At 42.8% G+C, this 23,342-nt stretch overlaps 2 protein-coding genes across 2 annotated transcripts in view; both read right to left on the bottom strand.

The window, feature by feature from the left end:
• The window catches only part of XK (X-linked Kx blood group antigen, Kell and VPS13A binding protein), a 53,469-nt gene that overhangs the window by 17,796 nt on the left and 12,331 nt on the right, over positions 1 to 23,342 (bottom strand). The gene's annotated exons all lie outside the window — the stretch shown is intronic.
• Positions 15,829 to 16,470, bottom strand: LOC125157286 (histone H2A-Bbd type 1-like). The gene has a single exon (XM_047843845.1). The coding sequence runs from the start codon at positions 16,283 to 16,285 to the stop codon at positions 15,932 to 15,934; it is 354 nt and encodes a 117-aa protein (XP_047699801.1). The 5' UTR covers positions 16,286 to 16,470; the 3' UTR covers positions 15,829 to 15,931.

Here is a 23,342-nt window from a genome sequence, read left to right as displayed (position 1 = left end):
TGTTGACAGATGCAGTTTATAAATTAAGAGACAAAAGGTCTCTGAGGTCAGCTTGGTGACACTATTCAATAGCAGAATAGGCTATGAGCCCAAGCTTCTGACCTTAGTCTCAGAGGATTTCAACAAAGTACCAACTGTGTTCCAGCTTCGAGGCTGCCTGGAAGGAGAGTGCCCCCTGAATTTCCCAGCAGTGATGCCCCAGAGCTGTGGAGAAACCTCCACCAAGAATATAATACTACATTGTTTGGGCTCAGACTTCCCTAATCCTTAGCTGCCCCATAGCGTCTTCATGCTCTTCATGGGTGTCTTGACCATCTAAATTTCACATGAGCTCCCATATCTCTTCAAGGAAATTTAATTCAGAACCTACTTAGGCCAACAAAAGGGAAAGAGAAGGGAAGGGAAAGAAAGAAAAGGGAAGGGAGAAGAGAAGAGAGGAAAGGAATAAAACAGCCTTTGTAACATTTCAAAGCACTTTCAAATCCATTATCTGACTTATCTTCCTACCCTCCTAAGGAGGTAAGCAAGGCAGCCATTGTCTCTTCTGCCTCATAAAGGAAACTGAGACCTAGGAGGACACACGAATCAAAAGGAGAATGTAGAAACAGTGTTAGAGTCCTATGGTAGAACAAGGGTTGGCAAACCAGGTCTTATTTTTGTATAGCTCATGAGTTAAGAATGTTTTGTACATTTTTAAAGGGTTGTAAAAACAAACAAAAATGAAGAATAAGACACAGACCACGATGGACTGCAAAATTGAAAATATTTACCATCTGTCCCTTTACAGAAAATTGTTGCCTGCGATAGAACAGTTTTAAGTCACACACAAGAAATAAACCAGCACTACATTCATCAGCGGCATAGTTCTCAAAATATCATGTTGAGCAAAAATACAAATTTTAGAATGATGTTTGCAGTGTGATAAGGATTAAAGACCTACAAAACCAATACATAGTATTTATGGATACAGTACAAATATAGTTAAGTTATGAATCATGCATGAGAATGATAAACTCTGAAATGATGACAAGGGTCACAGGGTGCCCTGATTATACTAATAATATTTTATTTCTTAAAGAGACAAAAAGATAATTCTGAAGCAAATATTTCAAGGAGGTATGTGTGTGTTTATTATATTATTTTCTAGTCCTGTCTCTATGCCTTAATATTTTACAATATCAATATTTTGAACTAATGTACAAAGAAAAAATATCTGTGGTTAATAAGTGGGTGGATATTACAGACACGTGTGTGGTTTTTAGCAGGTCTCCAGAAAAACACCAAAAAAGCACCCCCCAGAAAAGCCCTCCTGACGTCCTTGGGGGAAAGTCACAGAAAACTCCTATGCTAATATGAGTGGTTAGATGGGATTTGCAGCTGAATAAGCAATCTGTACTCATATTCTTCACTACTTCCCTTCAGGCTAAAGGGCGTTTGTCAAGGAGTGTGCAGGACCTTGGCCTTGGGGCTGTCCTAGTCTCACATTCCTGTCAAGGACTGAAGACATACACATATAGCTGGGACAAAACCAGGAAGACAAGAGAGTCATGATTCAAAATCATCTCAACAGGCTGATACCCTGGGTGTGAATCCAAGAAAAGGAAAGATAACAAGAAAAAATATCAAGCCCTACCTTTATATATTTATATAAAAATATAAATATAAAAAATATATAACATAAAAATAAATATATGTTTATATATTATATTTCTATATATGATACACAGAAATACACTGTATAGGTACAAGATGCGTAAATCTTGGCTTAGCTGCTCTCAGTATGACAAAAAAAAAAAAAAACCTGGGAGAATTTATATCTATCCATATAAAACAATTGTATCATTCAGCTCCTCCCAAAGCTACATCATTTGGGCACATAAATAAGAGTTCAGATTAAAGCCGAAAAATTAAATAAAATGAAATGAAACATAGTCCCACTGCTACCAGCTCTTGTTGAAATAAGTCTGCAACATCATACACAATTATGAATGCCAGGTTTTAAGAAAAAAGTGCCAAGCCAGATTGTATCTCAAGTACCATAACCTTGATGGCTACAAAGCCTTCCATTAGAGAAAGAACTGGAGGATCTGGAGAATGAAAAAGGAAACAGAGTCAGGATACTTGTAAATATTTGGAGACCTGGCATGTTAGTAAGGGGTAGTAGATGTGTTAGTGTTGCTGTAGTGGGAAAAAAAATCAGGTCTAACCATGGGGCTGAAGATTAAAAGAGGTTGATTTCCATACAATACAAGTGAAAATCTCTACTTAGTAGTGTCAGCTGGTGGGGTATTATCATGCAATGGACTTATTTCCCCCCCAATCTCCTCTCAACTGTGGTTTGTGGAAACAGAATGTGGAAGAAGTGACAGTGCCCCAGTTCTGAGCCTAGATCACAAGAGACTGCAGCTCTACATGCTCTGACTTTCCCAGAGTCCTGCAACCACCAGGGGAGCCTGCTACGGAGGTAGAGACCACATGTAAGTGAGCCATTCCAAGTGCAGTCATCCCAGATCAGTCAGTCATTCCCAAATGACCCAGACTGAGTGTGTGCTCATGAGCAAGCTCAGCCAAGATTAAGCCTAGCCTGGCCCAGACCAGAACTGCCCAGTTGACCTGTAGGCTAATGAGCAACAATAAATGCTTATTGTTTAAAACACTTAGTCTTAGGTAGTCTGTAACTTATAATAGCTAGCTGATACCAAGGAGACCTCTTGTCCCCTTTCCAGACATATGGCAGGCACCTTGGTCTCTACTCACCCCAGGCTATTCCCTCAAGTCTCCCACCTTCAGCAATCTACAAATGAGAATCAGGCCTCAGTCACTAGGCTCATGAATAATCTTTAACTACAGGGTATACACCAATGAGAAATTTCAAGAGAGCAAAAGTGGGGTGGGCCTCTGGGTTCCCAGCTTAGAAGGCAGGAAATGTAGTGGTTGGTTACCCATGTTGTGAACACTCTTCATCTTGAAAACCTCATTTTAGGTGGCTTCTGGGAGGGGAAGTGAGGGCATGTATATTATAGAAACCCCTATTTCTCTCACCCCTACCCTCAGCTATTTCCTTATAGAAGCTGAGGGTGGGGATGTGGGGGTTCATTGTTGGAGGGCTGGTTTGTCACAGTTGGAAAATCCTGAAAAAAGGAATCTGGCCAATTCTTAGTGTTTTTTTGTTTTTGTTTTTGTTTTTTTTTTTGTTTTTTGTTTTGTTTTTTTGTTTTTTTTCTGAATGTGGCACATACAGCACCTGAGCCTGATGTCTTCTTGGGGGAGGGGAAAGGAAAAGTCCCACTTAACTTATTATATAAGAAAGAACATTCTAACAAGAAAGTTTTAGCAATGCAACGGTGCCTTTTGAGTACTGAAAGCTATCCAGCAGAGGCTGGTGGACCACCTTTAAGGGAAACCAAAGAAGGGATTTCTAGATAGAGTGCAAAGTCGGACATGATGACCTCTTAAACCCTATCTACTTCTTAACATTCTACATCTCCATGAGAAGCAGTGTTGGCTAAAAGACTAGCAATGGGCCAAGCATCCAAAAACATGGGTTTCAGTCTTGGCTTTGGGCCCTTGAACCTCCTGAACCTTGGTGATGCAGATTCGATGGGCCTCCTACTCTTAATTGGTATTCTTCCTCCTTTCTTCCTTGAAGGCAGAGTTCTGATTACATGCTCACCCTCCCATATGTTCAAGGAAGATGCTCACACATTTGGCTCCTGGAGTAAATCAAGATTTGTATAGACTAGTCTCCTACAATGTTTTTGTTTCACAAATAGAAACAATGATATTTGCATGGTATATTCACTGGGTTAATTAGATGAAGTTGATCTATCTATTCCAGTCCCCACCCAGCTGCTTTGTAGGGACAAGGGTATCTATACCTTAGAGGCATCTGTAACTCTCTATTACTATGGTTAGGGACTGGTTTAGCCTGACCCATGTCTGGCCAATGAAACCAGAGTAGAATTCTGCTGAATGAAAAGGTGTTCCCCCCTCAACAGAAAAAAGTACACAGGAAGAAACCATTCTCTTCTCTCGGACTTGGTCATGCCTATATGTGATGTCTAGATCTATAACAACCTGTAGGAGTTTTAAAACATGGCCCTTCAAATTCTTTGATACTCTTCCCATCAAGGAGTAGGATCCATGTCTCCTCTTCTTAAATCTGAGATCTAGTGAATGCTTAAATAATAGAATATAGCAAAAATGACTCCGCCACTTTCTGGGTGAACACATTAAAAAGCAGAAAATTTCCACTTTGTCTCTTAGAACACTCATTCTTTTTAAAAAAAATTTTTTTTAACATTTATGTATTTTTGAGAGACAGAGAGAGACAGTAGGTGAGCGGGGGAGGGGCAGAGAGAGAGGGAAACACAGAACCCGAAGCAGGCTCCAGACTCTGAGCCATCAGCACAGAGCCCGATGCAGGGCTCAAACTCTGGAACCTTGAGATCATGACCTCAGCCAAAGTTGGACACTCAACCGACTTGAGCCACCCAGGTGCCCCAGAACACTCATTCTTAAGACCTAGATGCCATCCCTTGAGGGAGCCAAGGAGAGGCCCACTTGGAAAAGAACCAAGGCCTCCAGCCCTCAGCCCCACCTAAGCAATCAAAAGAAAACAAAGTACCAAACTGCCAGCCATGTGAGTAAGCCATCTTGGAAGTGGATTCCCCAGCCTTCAGTCAAGCTGCTCCAGCTGATACCACATGGAACAGAGTGAAGTGGACTCAGCAGAGATTTGTCAGATTACAAGTTCATGGGCAAAAGAACTATGGTTATTTTAAGTCACTAACTTTTGTGGTGGTTTGCTCTGTGGCAATATATCATAAATATTCCTCTTGCAATCATGAGGAGAAACAGACACAAAGATGGAAAATGCCTAGGTCCTTGATGACATTGCTGTGCCAGTAAATCAGCCAACCATGGGATCACTCTGCCTCTGTATCAGGTGAGGTATAATAAAAAATTTATTTATATACATAAAAAATTTATTTATATATAATAAAATTTATTTATATAAAAATTTGTATATAATAAAAATATAAAAATTACATATTTAACACATACATACATGTATATATTTATTTTTAAGACACATTTAGGTGGGTCTGCTATCATTTGTAATTGCAATGTCTTAAATGATACCCTCTGCCTTTTTATCTGTAGAAATGAGATTAATATAATTGATCTGCTCTTTACTTTTCACCATTCGCTGACTATATATTGAGAACCCACATGTGCCAAACTGGGCCTGCACAAATGAGTAAGACAAAGACCTGTGGCTAGCCCGGTAGATCATGCCTGACCACTCTCCCCACCCCCAACAAAAACTAATAAATATTCCTTGAGGAAGCATGAAAAACACAAAGAAATGGAAAGAAGAAAAAACGGCCCATACCCTCACTATCCTAAGACAACTATTTGACATTTCAGTGTTTCCTTTCAGACTCCTTTTGAAGTTTTGTATTTTGTGTATGTGTGTGCATGTGAGTGCCTGTGTGTGTGTGTAGACATGCAAAAAACTGAGGAGATGTTGTGGCAGAAATTTATAAACTTTTATCATATGAAGCACTACATACACACATACACACACAGAGCTATACTGCAACATCCCTCCCATACACCTCTAAGAATGTATGAATTAAAATTATTATCTTTAGATTAGTTCATAAAACACAGCTGGTCTCAGAAACAGGTGACACATTATGGTTTTTTGTTTTTTTTTTTTCCTGAAGCTAGACAGTGTGTCTGGCCAAGGCACATCTCTGGGAAGTGACCTGATTAAAATGATGGCAATTGTGTCAGGTTACCAAAGTTCAAACAACTGTATTATAAAATTAGACTGATGAACCCTAGCCTCTTTTCCCCAAATACAGCAGATATGAAAGGGATGAGTTATTAAGAGTGCTTTCCTAGGAATTCAAGACACAATAAACACCTCTGAAATCACTAACTGAAAACATCCTATGCTAATCACTACCTTCTACCCATTCAACTCACTTGTCTAAGAACCACTACAACTTTTTTTATATTCTTATCAAGCATTCAAACCAAATGAATCCTCTATTTCCCCTCATCCAGCTAAGAATCCTCGGTGGACAACCTCATTCATTCTTGTGCACAAACTTCAAACACACTTGCCCCTCTGTTCCTTTGCAGCCTCTGACAGAACTTGTACCCTGAAGGAATCTGGCTGCTTTTTCCACAGCTGTACATGCCTGGCCTGCTGTGGTTCAAATTACCACCTCTATTCAGATGACTATTCTCAAGCAGCAGAGCCTGAGGCAAGCATTTGGATGCAGGCAGTTCAGCTGGGAGCTAAGCCTTTGAAACAGTGAAGGAGTAAAGGCAGCAGGGCTAATGAAGACGGCATTAAACTGGTTAACACTGCGGCAAATGGGGCTCATTCTCTTTGGGGATCCACAGAGGACCATACAGATTAGACCCCAATTTATCCATCTCAAGGACAGAGACTGAGGGTATATCCACAGACTATTGTCTCCTTTCGTTTGGAGGTAGCTCCATTAAGTGTTACCTTCCACCACACTTCTCATTCATGCTTGAGCTACATTCTCTGGCACAGGAGAAAACCTTGAGGCAGAAAAAAGAGAAATGCCACAGTGTGTCCTCGGACTTGTAGTCGGTGGTTGATGTGGGATGCTGGCAATGCATGTGGAGCTCTTCCCCACAGGTGCACTAAAATCAAGAAGGCCAAAGACAAGGGACTCACAGTATCCAAGAGCCTGCTACAGGCCCCCAATTTACCTTTCCGGGCTATATACCCATTTTTGCTTGCAGGCTACATCTTCAAATCCTATGGGACACCTTCTCGCAGATGCCCCCCACATAGACACTTCCAAATCAAAATGGCAGAAAGTGACAGGAGGCAGAAGTACACCCACGGAGTTAAACTGTTTAGTAGCATTTGCTGATGGCAGTAGCACGGAGCTCCCTCAACTGTGAGTGGGCTCGCCAGTGGCTTGCCAGGAGGGCCCTCGCCAGGCTTTAGAACACAGGGGTCAGCAATTCTTCCTGAGTTGGGACCGGTCATCATTTGGACAGTTTGTCCTGTCCCTAGAGAAGCTCAAGGTTTGGCACTGCCGACTCTCCGCATCCTGCGAGGTGACGGCCACAGGACTGGTTGCCTGCCAGCTCCAGGATACAGGCTGGCAGGTCAGCGATACAAATGAGGAGGACGTGGTCCAGAGGAGGTTCAGTTGTGTCCCCTCTCACAATGAAAGAAAACCAGTTTCGGTCCCAATGACCTCTTTATTTCAGCCTTCCTAACCAACATTCCTTTGTTCTTTTTTGAACTGGTTTTTAACACCTGCCCATTCCACAGGTCATAACATCTCTTAACATGTACCCATGTCTCTGTGAGTGACACGATTTTACCTTTTTTTTTTTTAAATATCTTTTAAACACTTTGAAACTCATAATGAGGTGGCCCACAGGTTCACCTGCAAGAGCCAGGTAAACTGTTCATGGAGAATGTATTGTGCGGGCAGTGAAAGCCCAGCAGTGTCTTTTCTTGGCACTTCTAGGTGAAGCCAAAGTGCCAACAGAACTGTGTTCGCTCTACCTTTTTCTGTCTTTTAAAAGCTGCTCCAATATTCATGGATTTGTTTCGTTTTTGTTCATTTACAGCCATTAAGTTATTCCCTATGGTTGGAAAAAATGGATGGGAATTGGTTTTGGGGTCTGACCATCTGGAGATCTCTCTACATGGACTTAGGGTTTATAGACATCTAGTCCCTGCTGGGCGAGAGGCAACAAAGAATCTGGCTTGTCAGTCTTTTTGTTTATTACTCTTTTTTTAAGCGTAAATCAATTCAGAATCTCATGACCTTTGGGAGGAAAACAGCTTTTTGAAATCTGGACTGGGAAGATTTTCTGTTTCTGTGTTTACTCTTGATCCACGGCTAAAATCATAAAATTGAAGCTATTTCTCTGTAGCTGTGTCTCTATATCTCTAGTTCAGAAATGCCTTCACCTCTAATTCTGCTGAATGTGTAGCATTTTCCTACCTTTGGATGGTATTAATATATTAGATTATAAAAGTCTCTTTCTTAAATTAAAGGAGCTCTGTTCTGATTGGCATATATAGATAAGTAATTGCATACACACACTGAATATAACAAATATTTCCTACAATACGGAAATTAAGTATCTGAAACGTGCAAAGTGTTTAAAATATATTTTAAGAATTCAAATTCACATGGAATTGATGTAAATATTTGACAATTTCAATAGTCTAATATTTGGGATTTAATGAAACCAACTATGTCTTCTCTATCAGCATGGAATATAAAACAAGCATACATTTTTCTGCCTCTTGGGTATATATTTTTGCTAAACTTACACAGGTTTATAATCAAATAGGCTAGAATTACCTACTGAATATTTAAGATTACAAAAACATCAATTTATGTTTAAGCAAACTGAATCATTGTTCTAATGAACTTGTATTTCCACAGTAATGAGGTTTTATAGTATGTCATCTTGAAAAGCATTTCCACTGGGGCACCTCAGTCACTCGGTTAAGCGTCTGACTTCGGCTCAGGTCATGATCTCAGGTCAGTGAGTTTGAGCCCCGCGTTGGGCTCTGTGCTGACAGCTCGGAGCCTGGAGCCTGCTTCAGATTCTGTGTCTCCCTCTCCCTCTCCCTCTGCCCTTCCCCTACTCACACTCTGTCTCTCTGCCTCTCAAAAATAAATTTAAAACGTTAAAAAAAAAAAGAAAAAAAAAGAAGTATTTCCAAAATCTTTAGATAACTGAAGACCTTTGACTGATATTATGAAATAATTACTAGACACTGAATGGACACCTTCATCATTTCTAAGAAAACTAAAACATTCATTACAGGCATAATTTTAATTTATATACTTTTGCTTCTTATTTGTATATGCTACAAAGAGGCTATATCTTTGGGTTTGAAAATGAACGTATATTCACTTCTGCCATGTTGTGAAACGTATAAGGGAATTGTATGGCTAAATGAAAGCTAGGCTGAGTGTATTCTCGAGCTCTGCTAAAATGACAGAAACTCACAATTATCCACCCCCTTGTTTTCTCTGTGAAGTACTAGTGCCTAAAAGCTATAATTAATAAATATGAATGAGACTATATGTGACTGAGACTCTACTAGGAGTCTCAAGATAATGACACACGCTTATTTTGATTTTAATTAAGTGCCAAAAAGGGAATGTTTCTGTCCAAAGCAAAATCACTTGTTCCAGAATTTGCTATGGCTGCTCTAACCAATTACCACAAACTTGGTGGCTTAAAACAATACATATTTACTCTTGCAGTTCTGGAGCTCAGAAGTCGGAAATCAGCTTCTCTGGGCTAAAATCAGGGTGTCAGCAGGCCATGCTTCCTCCAGAGGCCCAAGGGGAGAGAATCCCTTTCCTGGCCTTTTCCAGCTTCTAGAGCCAAATTCCTTGCATTGCTTGGTTGCTGGCCCTTTCCTCCAGCTTCAAAGCCAGCAGTCCTCATGTTATCTTCTTCCTCTGTCATCAAACCTCCTCCTGCCTCTCTCTTACAAGGACACTTGTGATTGCATTAAGAGTCCACCACTTAATCTGCAATAGCCTTCCCATCTGGCTTTATCTGCAAAATCCTTTTCTGCCATATAAACCTGTGAGTTATCATTCACAGGTTTCAGAGATTAGAACCTGAATATCCCTCAGGCCATTATTCAGGCTCTCACCTCACCTCCTATATAATCTACACCCAAAGAGGGGAGATACCATATCTCACCACAGTAACACTTTCTTATTACTTTATCATAAGAAAATTCATTGTTCTCTTTAAAGTAAAAGAAACTTGCATTTTTTGTATCTTCATTTAAATATTGTACTGTTACTTTAATTAATAAATAGCCAAGCTATAATCATTCATACACTCAGGCACCTATGATCCCATCTTAATTCTCAAATGTCCTGGAAACTTCAATTTTACCTTCCAACACAGATTCCAAAATGAAAAATGAAATAAAACTTAACGTCTTTTGTACTTTAAACGTTCTTTGAGATTTTCCAGAGGTCCTTAAAAAGTAATAAAGACTTGTTCCTTTGCCTTACAAAAAGAGGTGTTCGAAAACTTTAGCTCTATTTGCTATGTTAGTATTGATTAGTTGCATAAGAAAAAATCAAATCAAAAGAAGTATTCAGCTGTCCATAGATTAAATCTGAATAAGGAAAATATTATTAATATCAATATTTTAGTTCTCTGCTGTATGCAAAGTCCCTAGAGATTTATTAGCACCCTTAATGTCTATGTTTCTAATTACCAGAGTCCAGTTGGGGCTTTCCCTGATGACATTAGGCAACAAAATTAGTGTTATTAGTCATAATTTCAGTACATTAAAAAAATGGTACCAACCTTCCTTTTCAAATTTTAGTAGAAATTTCTACACCAGTGTTTTCAAAATGAGGACATACATCAAACCTTTCTGTGAATCTTTGTTAAAATACATGTATTTAAAATCTACCCCAGATTTTTTTGAAAACAGGTTTAATCATCATGCATTGTAGATACTTTCTCCAAAAGTCTTTTTGGATTGGCTCTATTATCTTATTTTGCATGTCACAAAAAATTTCCCCTTCACTTGTACTGTTTTCATTATATACTCCTACCAGATTTTGCACTTGTGAAAACTGTCACAAGTTGCAAGTGACCCACAAACATTTTAAGTCTCTGTTGTCTTCTCAGAGTTTTTTATTTACTCTGACGGATGCTTCCCTCAAGGCCCTATGATCAGCTAAAGACAGGAGAACTCCGTGGAAAAGGACAGTAATTAAGGTACTTCAAGAATAAAGTTTTAAGCACAGACTTCTGATGCCATCGTATAATCAACCTTTAACACCAAGTCAGTGGACAGAGTCAGAATTTTGAGAACGCCTTATTTGAGAAGGAGCTGGGTTCATGATCTAGCTATTACAATGACCAGTGGAACAACACCTTTGCTTTGTATAAAATCAGTCCTTGATCCTAATCCATCTGGCCTTTTCGATATAAAATGCAAGTAAAAGTTCGTGTTGCTCGTGCTTACCCAGAGGTCCAACAAACCCCGACATCTCTGTATCCAAGAGAATAGCTTCTTTATCCCAGAGGAGAGTATTACACACTTTGTCTCTTGAGGCTCATCTCTCAGGCTACAGTAGCAGAGGAGCCCCAACAACAGGTACGAGAACAGGACTGGCATACTCACTGTTCTGCCCATTGGCCATGGGACGTTTGGAGAGTTGAGGGTGAGCTCTGGGCCAAAGTGGCCTCAGCTGTAAAATGGACACCCTAAAAAATAATTCCTGTCCTCTGTGCCCCACTTACCCACTGTCAGTACAGACTTCTGTTGGGAAAAGCTCAGACTGGTAATTGTACACCTTGAGCAGACCTCTGGAACAATTTTGTCCAACCTCCTCATTTTATAGCTGTGGAAGCTGATGCGCCCCCAAGGAAACCACACCCGTGGGAGACCAGAACCTGACTTTCCTCCCTCTTCTGGCACTCTTCTGTCCCAGGATGTCATGAAAGCTCTCTCCTCCACAGTCGAGTTGGTGAATTCCTTTCATCCTATGTGCCAGAACCCAAGCGTCCCACAAGGACACTACCTGACCTGCCTCCTTGCCGCCAACCGGTTTCCTTTCGATTTTGTTTAAAAAGATGCAGTGGAGAGAGATTTTCCCCGCAGCGATTTCAAAACCCTAAATACATGACGTACCAGTCTTCTGTTTTCATGAAGGACTCTGAAGCAGAAACACTAAATGAAACATCAAATACAGGTCCTATTCGAGGCCTTTCCTAGATTTGAAACCATACTCCTTAAAGAGTAAGATAAAATAAATTCACTCTTACAGTGCTATCCAAATGTGATTTAGGGACTGATGTAGATCATTAAATTATGTTACTGATTAGCGACGACCGGTTCGGAAATGGTCGGCCTTTAGCGACCTTTACAGCAATCATGGGTTTTGCCACAACATTTAAGTGAGTGGAGTCTTCTTGTTGAACAGAGTATATACTAGTTCAGATGGTGCTGAATTCGAGTGAAGAGTCAAATGTAAACTCCATTCTAGTCCTACGAAAATAGGACCACATATCAGTTCACAATCTATCTGAACAACAGAAAATACTGGCCCCATACCAAAGACAGCTGTGAGGAGCACTGTGCTGTTCTAATCTATTGAAGGAGAGAACTTTACCCTTCAGAAAACTGGTGTTAGGATGGTGAGGATAACGAACTCAAGCAACTTTAAGAGACGGGACGGTACTGTAAAGGAGTGACGTGGGTCATACATGAGATACAACGGCGAAGGGTGAGCACTGTGGCAAACCAGAGAGGCCCAGTAGTCACGGGACAGCAGCCAGACATCTTCATGTGACAATAAACACGTGTGTGCAGACATGTTGACTTCACCCGAGAAGCCAGTGACTGAGGTTTTTATGTTAAAAATTCTTTATTTTAAATGCTGGCAGCTGATTAATTTTCCTGTAAACACATCACTGTAGGCCTAATGATCCCATCTGCTACCTGCATTCTGGCCACATCCTGTAGGATGTCAGATTGAGGAACTAAGGGAGCCTGGGCCTTCAAACGTCTCTGTTCCCAAAGGCTGTTCTCAGTGGGAGCCCAGCCTAATCCCCATGCCTTGTGCTCATGCCAACCCCGAGCCCACACAACCTTCCAGATTCCCCCAGACTCAACTCTTGGGCTCATCTCTTCTCACACATTATGTTTTCTGCTGTGCTGACCCGTCTCTGACCTCAGCCTGTCCTCATACACCTTTGGATCCCACACCTAGTTTGGCAGCTACACACCCTCCAGCCCCGGACCCCACTCACTCTGGTTTTAGTTTCCCATTCCCAACAGGGCACTGGTCATCAACGGTGTCCTCCCTCCAGGGCCCAAGCTAGAGCTGATCCTTCCTCACCATCCTCCACCTCCTACTTTTTTGAAATGCACAAAGGGCCTAAACTTGGTGGCTCATTCTTTCCCAGGAGCAGTGATTCCCCCTCTCCACCTGCCTCCCCTGAGTGGAGGATTCCTGTGCACGTGTAGGAGGGGGATTTGGCAGGGGCTGCATTTACACCCATCCTGTACTGGCCCTGGCCCCCATGTTTCCTGTGAAATCCACAAGCACAGCTGAAGCACAGTTCTTAAAGGGATTGCAGTAGTGCTCTGCCCGATTGTCCAAAGCCCCTGTGACTGAAGATGGCTTGCCAACACGAAGTCACTGAAGCTCCACCTCCAAATTCCACCTTGGATGCTGGATAGTCTGAAGGAGCCCAGGAAGTCTGGCTCCCTACAGGTGTCACAGAGACCATTAGTGTGGACTACTGCATGGACTGTAAGGTTACCACCTGACCACACAGGTCTCCTAACCAGACATGGATTATCCATCTACTCTCACATCTCCAGCCTTCAAAGAATTCCTCTGCTGTGCCTTCTGGTGAAATACGCAGGAGACTATTTTGTGCTAAAACAAGCCAAAGCCATGAGCCAAATCAACTGCTTCTAAAAATCAGACAGCTATTTAACCAACATATCAAGATCTTAGCATAATGACTGATTCTCTGGCATGAACCACCCTGGAGGCAGTCCCTGTTGGCTGAAGGACACTGAAATATGAGAAACCATGCCCTGGTCACAAAGAAACTCAACTTCAGGGATGAGGTGGCAATGTGGCTGCTATCCTGTAACCAGGTGAAGGCGAATCTCCACCTGCAACTGCGAGACAGACAGACAGAGAGAGAGAGAGAGAAATACCTGCTTGCTACTCAAATGAACACAGGGGTAACAGTTGAGCTTGGCTAAGGCAAAGAGGGCTTCCTGGCTCTCTACAATAAATCACAACTTGGAAAGGCAGACATCTTGACAGTGAGGTTTCTGTAACTGTTTGGTTGAATGGCATTGTGGAGCAAGAAAAGTTTCTTGGATTTGTACGAGCACATATTCAAATCAGATCTAAACACAACCCTGACACTATTATTGTCAGGACACTCCTATGAAGTAGGTAAAGGCTAAGCCAACTCCACACTTTAAAAGATGGTGGCAGGAAGCAGAGAGAGGGTGAGTCCCCAGGCAGAGGGGAGCAGAGAGGAAACCAGGCTGAGGCCTGTCTGGTTCCTGGGTGTACCTCTGGCTGCTTCCTCTGCGTGGCACTCTGTCTCTCCCCAAGGTTCAGCAGGCTGCAGTCTCACAGCCAGTGGCCCAGGCCCCCGGCCATCGCGTGAGATCCAGGCCAGGGGCGCCTGGGGAAGCACGCCTAAGCATGTGGTCTACAGAAAGGGAGAGACGTGCAGCTACGCACTCAGGGCGCAGCCTGTGCCGGGCGCTGCGCTATGCGCCAGTTGACAGGCACGCAATGACTTAATCTTTGCAAAAATCCAAAGATGGGGGAACCCTTATTATCCCCATTTCACACGGGAAAGTGCTTTTCAGAGGCAACAGAGGAGTGTCCCACATCACATGGCCACAAAGTGGTGAACTGGGATGGCCAACCCAGCTCCTCTGATCCCTTTGTCAACGCTGCCTAGGCAACCTCTGACCAGCCCTCTGTGACAGTCCAGGGGGCTGCGGGGGGGGGGGGGGGGCTTGAGCACATGATGAACCGGAGAAAATATTAAGTGTTGACAGTCACAGGAAGGGGAAAGACTGCCAGAACACTTGACGTGACAACTCTTTTTAACCCAAAACACCACAAGAGTCTTTGTAAGAACTGTATGTCCTCCCGAGTCCAGCACTTGGGACAGAACTTACACGGAACACACTTGTACCTCTCCAAACACATATTCAGCCACTGATAACTCTATGTTGCTCCATCAAGTATATGATCGTAGACGGGTTAGGTGTTTCATGGAGAATGAGATTACTACAGGAGTTTATAATGGAGTATATTTCTAAATAAATCTATTAACAATAACCATTAAGAACTTCATAGGATTGGGACACCTGGGAGGCTCAGTCAAGGGTCTGCCTGTTGGTTTTGGCTCAGGTCATGATCTCACAGTTCCTGGGATCGAGCCCCGCATCGGGCTCTGCGCCGGTGGTAGGGAGTTCCCTTGGGATTCTCCCTCTCCCTCTCGTTCAGCCCCTTCCCTGTATGCTCTCTCTCAAAATAGAGAAACATCAACAAATGGTTTTTAAAAAGAACGTCTAGGATCGCATGTCTTAGGCCAGATGCTACCTTTCATAGTACTATACGGGTGACCAGGGTCCGCGAGAGAGGGCAGAAGGATATACTCCACAGAGTACCGCAGCACTAGCTAATAATCCCTACCTCGAGCCCTTTTTTGGAATGAGGTGGGGTATAAGGCCATCAAATCAACCTGAGCATAGTTCCTTCTACGTGTACCTCTTCATGGTTTCCCCGTCGCTCCTCAATCTTCACGCGAAGCCCTGGCCCGTTAAGTGCGTGTCGGCTGCTATGCCACCCTCTCCACCCACCCCCACTGCCATCACCTCCTGACTTCCACATGGTCTCCGGTCAGGAATAAGGCCTGTGGCACCTCAGTCGTGGTCTTCAGCCCCCACCCTCCTTCTGGGCATTCAACATGCCTGGGAGAGCCACCCCCACCCCGCCAGCCTCCTGGCCTCACAAGCCTGGACTGGCTCAGCGCCAGTGAGGAAGTCTCTTCCCCCTGACCCGCTACTCCCTCAGGGCCACTTCCCGCACTGTCCCCAGCGAAACCGCTCCCCGAAATGCCCGAGTCCAGCATCCCACACTGACCGCCCCGTCCACCCTCCACCTCCCGTGGGAGGTCTCCTCCCGGATGTCGGACAGACACCTCCGGCTACCTCCGAATGACAGAAACAGACACCGGTCAGAGGCACGGCCCTGGAGTTAACTCCTTTAATGTCACGTGCAGACACAAGGCCTCCCTCATCTGTGGGCGGCTTCGGGGTCCGGACGAGGGGGCGCGGGCATCACCACTTCCGAACTCGGGGCATCCCATCCACCCGAGGGGAGGTGGTGTTCTCGAGGAGACCCCTGAGGTGCTGGTTGCTGCCCAGGGCTCGCTGCACGTGCTCCGGGGTGATGCGCATCTTGTGGCTGTCCAGAGCCTCCTTGCCCGCCAGCTCCAGGATGTTGGCCGTCAGGTACTCGAGAACGGCGGTCAGGAAGACCGGGGTGGACGCGCTCAGGCGCGGGGCGTAGCGACCCTCTCGCAGCAGACGCTCCACGCGGCTGACCGGGAATTGCAGCTCGGCTCTCCTGGAGCGGGACACCGTGTGCCTCCTCCGTCTGCGACGGTGCCGGTGGCGGCGCCTCCCAGACATGCCGCGTGCTGGGTTGGAACCCGATCGGCCCGGCCTGACCGTCCTGCTGGCCCGAGGGTGGCAGGATGTCGGCGCCGACTCCTACCAAGTGTGCCCCTCAATGGTCAGGGAGCTGCTTATATGACACCTCCGACATTATGATGTCACTGGTGTCGCTGGTGTCACTGTGCCCTGCTCAGGACTGGCCTGGAAACATCCATGACAGAAACCTGGTCTCCCTGTTGACTGCACTGGACCCTCTTTACGAGGGAACTCTTTCTCCTGGCCCTCAACAGTCTAGTACAAACAAGAACGGGAACCTTTCCACTGACACAGTGCTCTGTCTTGAGGACACTCCCCTCCAGGTTACCTGGTCCCGGCCTTCCACGGTCTTTGAGCTCTTTGACAGCCCTTTGTAAATTGCCAGTCACGGGCACACATACTGAACGCTTTGTCCAGTAGAGGTCCAAACTAAACCCAATTTTGCCCCCGTTGACACATTTAAAGATTATCAATATTTCTACGTTCTTTGGATTCTCTTCTGGATTGGTTACAATATCCGCCAATTCCTCATCAGTGAAGACTCTTAACACATTTTCATGTTACATCGATATAAAGGTCATGAGTTCACTCACTCTCTTTGAAAATATCTTCTAACTGTTTTGGAGGTCACAGTGATATGCCCACTAGATTCACCAGTCAGAGCCAGATAAAATTCAAAGACAAAAAAGTGTACCTCATTCTCAGTTAATACCCAGGGGTGTCTCATTTCTTCTAGGTGAATCCAAAGCACCAAGAGCACTTTGTTGATTTTTTCTAAAATTTTTTTTTTAATTTTTTTTTTCAACGTTTATTTATTTTTGGGAGAGAGAGAGACAGAGCATGAACGGGGGAGGGGCAGAGGCAGAGGGAGACACAGAATCGGAAACAGGCTCCAGGCTCCGAGCCATCAGCCCAGAGCCTGACGCGGGGCTCGAACTCACAGACCGCGAGATCGTGACCTGGCTGAAGTCGGACGCTTAACCGACTGTGCCACCCAGGCGCCCCTAATTTAAATTTTTAATAATTTTAATTTCCTTCTCTGCTAACTTTGTGTTTCTGTTTCATTTTTGTTCATTTACAGCCAATGATTTATTTTTATCGTTAACCAAAATGACTGGGGGGGGGGTGCCTGGGTGGCTCAGTCAGTTAAGCATCCAACTCTTGATTTTGTTTCGGGTCATGAGCTCAGGGTTCACGGGTTCAAGCCCCACGTTGGGCTCCACTCTGGCAATATGGAGCCTGCTTGGGATTCTGTCTCCCTCTCTCTGCCCTTCCCCTGCTTGCTCACTCATTCTCTCCCTCTCACAATAAACATTTTTTAAAAAAATGGTTCAGAGTTTGGTTTTAGGATCTGACCATGTGGAAATCTCTCAAAATGAGTCCAAAGAGATCCAGTTTCTTTTGGGTGAAAGACAAAACACAACCTCATTTTCCAGTGTTTGTTCAAATCCATCAAGAACTGCATACTCTCTGAGGGGAGAAGAGCTTTTTGATACCTGGACTGATGAGATTTGCTGTTTCTGTGTTATACTTGACATATGCCTGAAATTATAGGATTGAAGCTATAAGCTCTACTTGTCTGGGCCCATATGTCTCTGTCTTTAATACACAAAGGTCTTCACCTTTGATTGTGTGAGTGTACGATGTTTTCCTACCTCTGAATGATATTAACAGATTGTAAAATCTCTTAAATTAAGGGAGCTCTGTTCTTAAATAGCATTTCTAGATAAATAATTGCTTACACACATTGAGTATTTCCAAATTTTCTTGAAAATAAGGAAACTGAACTATGATACTTTAAATGAGGTAGGTTTAAACAATATATATTCTCCCAGAAACTAAATCACAACTATTTTAAGATATCAAATTCAATTTAAGTAAATCTTTAGCAAACAGGACTAGTTTAATCGTTTAGATTTAATGAAAACAACTAAGTCCTTTCTCTTTTATCAGTGTTAACTATAACACAAATATGCATTTATCTACTACTCAGGTATGTTCTTCCTAAACTTATAAACTTTTACTGATCACATAAACTGGTGTTAATGTATTTTATGTTTGAGATTATGATATATATATAAATTTATAATTAACCAAATTGAATCACTGGTTGGACAAACTTCATTCTACAAAGCAATCACGTTTCATAGTATGCCAACGAGAAGATAATTTTTAAGATTTCTAGATAATGCATAACTTTGGACTGATAGTTAATGGGCATTCAATACATAGCTAATTTTTTTAATGTTTATTTATTTGAGAGGCAGAGAGAACAAGTAGGGAAGGAGAAGACAGAGAGGGACAGAGAGCCCCAAGCAGGCTCACCGAGCCCTGTGAAAGACTCTAATGAATTGTGAGATCATGACCTGAGCCGAAACCAAGAGTTGGATGCTTCACTGAATGAGCCACCCAGGCATCCCATAGATGCCTAATTTTTAAGACACAATGTTGAAACACTGATAACTAGGTATAATTCTAGTCCATATATTTTTGCTTCTTATTTGCATATGCTACAAAGAGGCTCTATTTCTGAGCCTGCCCATGACCATGGTCATTTCTGCCACAGTGAGAAGTTATATAAGTATGTGGCTGAGTAATTCTGGGATAGGTGTGTTCATGAAATCTGCTAAATCCACTAACATGAAAAGAAATTCACAATTATTCACCCTGTAGTTTTCACAATATAATACAAGTGATTTTGCTTAAAAGTTATAACTAACATACATGAGTGAGAGTCCACTAGGAGTTTCAAGATGACGTGGGTTTTCTGTTTCTTTGTTTAAAACAGAATGTTTCTGTTATGGAGTAAAACGGCATGTTGGTTCAGAATGTAACAGACAAATTTGAAGGACAAAACCTGAATGCACACAGAATGCTACGGGAGGTTTGCAAAAAGAGAATCTGAAAAGGAACAAAATTAAAAAATTTTTTTTTCCAAATCTGGTTCAATTCTAATAAGTTTGTTCACAAGAATTTCAAAGAGCTCCTGGACCCTTCAGAATCAAATATTAGTGTTACAAGACCTAGCCTCAGCTTTCAGACAACGAAATAAAAGGCATCCAAATTGGCACAAAAGAAGTCAAACCTTCACTCTTCGCAGAGGACGTGATACTCTACATGGAAAACCCAAAAGTTTCCACCAAAAAACTGCTAGAGATGCTAGAGGAATTCAGGAAAGTCGCAGGATATAAAATCAATGTACAGAAATCGGATGCATTTCTATACACCAGTAATGAGGCGGCAGAAAGAGAAACGAGGAATTGATCCCATTTATACACTGCTCCAACCCAGCTCCTCTGATGGCCAACCCAGCTCCTCTGATCCCTTTGTCGACGCTGCCTAGGCAACTTCTGACCAGCAGTCTGTGACAGTCCAGGGGGCTGCAGGGGGCAGGGGGCTGTGCTTGACCACATGATGAACAGGAGAAAAAAAAATTTAAGTATTTAAAAAAAATTTTTTTTAATGTTTATTTTTGAGACAGATAGAGACAGAGCATGAACGGGGGAGGGGCAGAGAGAGGGGGAGACACAGAATCGGAAGCAGGCTCCAGGCTCTGAGACATCAGCCCAGAGCCTGACGCGGGGCTCGAACTCACAGACCGCGAGATCATGACCTGAGCTGAAGTCAGATGCTTAACCGACTGAGCCACCCAGGCGCTCCAATATTTATTTATTTTTGAGAGAGAGACATACAGAGCACAAGCAGGGGAGGGGCAGAGAGAGAAAGGGAGACACAGCTGTCAGCCCAGAGCCCGACGCGGGGTTGGAACTCACAGACCTCGAGCTCATGACCTGAGCTGAAGTCAGAGGCTTAACCGACTGAGACAACCAGGTGCCCCTAATTATATTGCAATTTAGAAAAACTCTCCAGTGGACTACTTGGCCAACTCTACTTTCTCTCCCCGAGGCCAAGATCTGCTGAGGCCATATTCATTGGTGTTTGCTCAGTGGGCACAGAATCAGAGAGATGGTTATAGACTGAATGCTGAATAGGTTCTGGTTCTGATGGACTTTATGTCCTTACCCTGTCAAGAATGGATACTTCTATTGTTCTAAACCTCATTTACATGGTGTGGCAGACACAGCTGCCTACTCAGTATCCATTCCTCCCCTCCTATTTTAAGAAAACACAATTTTGTTCTGGGTGGCAATGGGCCTATGTTCCCAAACTTTGCTGATTATAAAAACCACCTGGAATGTTTGTTTAAAAAACAAAATAGAAATAAAATAAAAAGACATATCTTGGGTTCCCATCCCAGACTCAGCAAATGGTAATTTGTATATTTTTCACACGCCTCCTGCCCCAGGTGACTCTAATCATAGTCAGGGAAGTTTGAGGAATATTGGTCTCAGCCAATGGGGGCAATCATACCTATGCTCAACTTTCCTAGCATTTCTGGCACCTAGGTGACTATGTGACCAATTCTGGTCAATGAGACCTGAATAAAGTCTATTAGGGAGGTTTGGGGGAAAGCTTTACCTACTATTGAAAGGAGAAATAACTCGCCCTTCTGCCTTCACCCCTTCTTCCTGCCTTGAATGCAGCTATAATAGTTGGCACTACAGTAGCAGCCCAAGGGAAAGCCAAAACAATCACAGGGACATCAACTTTACTGTTGTGAGCAGCTGAAATAATGCCAGCAACTGCCTCCTTCTAATTTCTTGTTAGATAAGCAAAATAGACCCCAGCTTGTTTAACCCTATAGTCAAGTGTTTGTCCCTTGCACCAAATGCATTCCTAATCATATGATGGACACTATCAATGGATCATCTTTGATCATCTCTGTACCTCATGCTGTCAAAGCTCTCTTAAACTCACACTATGCACAATGCCTTTCAGCAAGCCATCTCACTTCTCATGACATTTTCTTGCTAACCACCTCTCATATCGCTCTTGTTCATTGCAACAATCTCAATCCTGCTACCCTTCTTCCTTCACTCATAGACAAAACCCCTCATCACTGTTTAATTAAGATGAATCACCTATTAACTCATCATGACGACTTAGAAGAACCCCCTCCCCTTGGCCAATGTTGATTTCTCATGGTTTACTCATGGCTTTTCCCTAAAATGAAAATGGTAAATAGTATACAATATCAACTCTTTTTGAGGTCAGTCTGCGCCCTTGCCTTTGGCCACTTCCACCCAACAAACCAAATTACACGCCTTTACCTAAGCACATATCCTAGCTAAAGGTAAAAGCATAAATATCTATACTGATAGTCAATATGCCTTTGGAGTAGCCTATGATGTTGAATGTTATGGAAACAATAGGAATTCCTTCTAGCAGAGACAAAATTAAAAATGGTCCTTATGTCCAAAATTTATTTGATGCTATACTCCTTCCAGAACCTCTGGCTGTTATTAAAGTCCCTGGTCATTCTAAGTCTGACTCTCTGGAAGCCAAAGAAAACCACCTTGCTGATGTCTCTGCAAAAACCCCATTCTTATGGGATCCATAGACCAAACCTCTGTCATGTTCCAGAAAACTGTTTCCTCTAGTGACAACCCAAGAGAATTAACTAGGGCAATACAACAAATGGCCCTTGAAAAGGAAAAATAAAATTGGGAATCTAAAGGCTATCAGTGTCCGCCAAATACTTCAATAAGTCTATACTCCCTGGCCAGTTCTGCAGCTGTGTTTTGCCATGTTACCATCCTCAGCCTTCAGGACTGGTCAAACATACAAATGTTTGAGTTGAGTAACTAAAACTCAATTAGCTAAATCAGTTGAGAGCTTCCAAATACCCTGGCCAAAAGCACTATCATCGGTTCTTATCTACTCTATTTGGGATACATAAATTTTGGTCTAGTGAAATAATTACAGAGTGGCCAATGCACTTGGACCTGACTTCTTTGGACCTACAACTAATAGAGGGAGAGATGTACTTCAGTTTTACAAAGACCTGATAAAGTCTATAAAAAATAATCATGGCACACTCCTGGGAGATGAAGATATCAAATATCACACCTTACAGTCTGGAGATTCATCTATTAGAAAAGGTATCTCTAAGGAGACTGCCTTCAATGTCACTGGAAAGGCCCCTACCAGGTGTTAATAACTAACCTCTGAGCAGCCAAATTTCAAGGAATACTCTTGAATTCATGTGTCTCATCTGAAAAAAAAAAAAGCCCCCAAATCTGAATGGACTGGCACACCATCTGGTGACCGAACACTGAAAATGTCAAGAACTGAAGCAGACGACATCAGAAGTAGACAGCATGCACAAGATGCATGGACCAGGCCCGTATAACTTTCTTTTTTTTCTCTTCTTACTCTATGTTTAATCATGTCATTCCGGCCTTCCATTGTTTTTTTTTCCTGAGCTTCCCTATTATCCTTTATGTTAGCTTTAATAAATCCTTTTAGCTCCACCTTACAAAAACTCTCTGCTTCTGCTAAAGTTACTGATTTCTGGATTTGTGTAAGAGTAAACAATACTCATGATGAGCCTGAACTGGTGGTCTGGGCATTATCTTTAGAAGGATGGCAAAACCTACCTGGCAAAGGTGTAGGATTTTCCTTTGGTACCTTTGAAACCACACGTCTTCCCTTCTGGAAAACTGGCACAAAATATTATGGTTTTCCATTGGGTATCCTCTACTCATAAGGGGATACTCTCATTCAGGTCTGGACTCTTATCCCAAATCTTTCGCTGTTTCAAAAACAATGACAAGAAGAGCAGAACTCTAGGATATCTCCCAGTCAATATTTATAACTATACTATTTTATGTGACCCAGATGAACATGAATGCACTCCTTGTTGGAATCCAGAAGAGTATATCATCTTCCCTATTAAGTTACCTCTATGGTAGGGCAATAAAAATGCAGTAAGATGGGAAAATGGGAAGCTAATGTGCTCCCACTCAATGGTAATTCATTGGGAATTGACCAAAAATCTGGTAAAAGATGGAAACTTAATTCAACTTACTATTTCCCTAGAGATCTTCCAGATCCCAACCAAAATCTTATTATATTAGATCAGCTCATTTGTTAACTTCAGGTCTACAGAAATTTAAGGTGCTCATGTAACCAT

Source organism: Prionailurus viverrinus, chromosome X (genome assembly GCF_022837055.1).
Source record: "Prionailurus viverrinus isolate Anna chromosome X, UM_Priviv_1.0, whole genome shotgun sequence".
Lineage (NCBI taxonomy): Eukaryota > Metazoa > Chordata > Mammalia > Carnivora > Felidae > Prionailurus > Prionailurus viverrinus.
The sequence above is the reverse complement of the archived record's forward strand: the minus strand, read 5'-3'. Positions and strand labels throughout refer to the sequence as shown.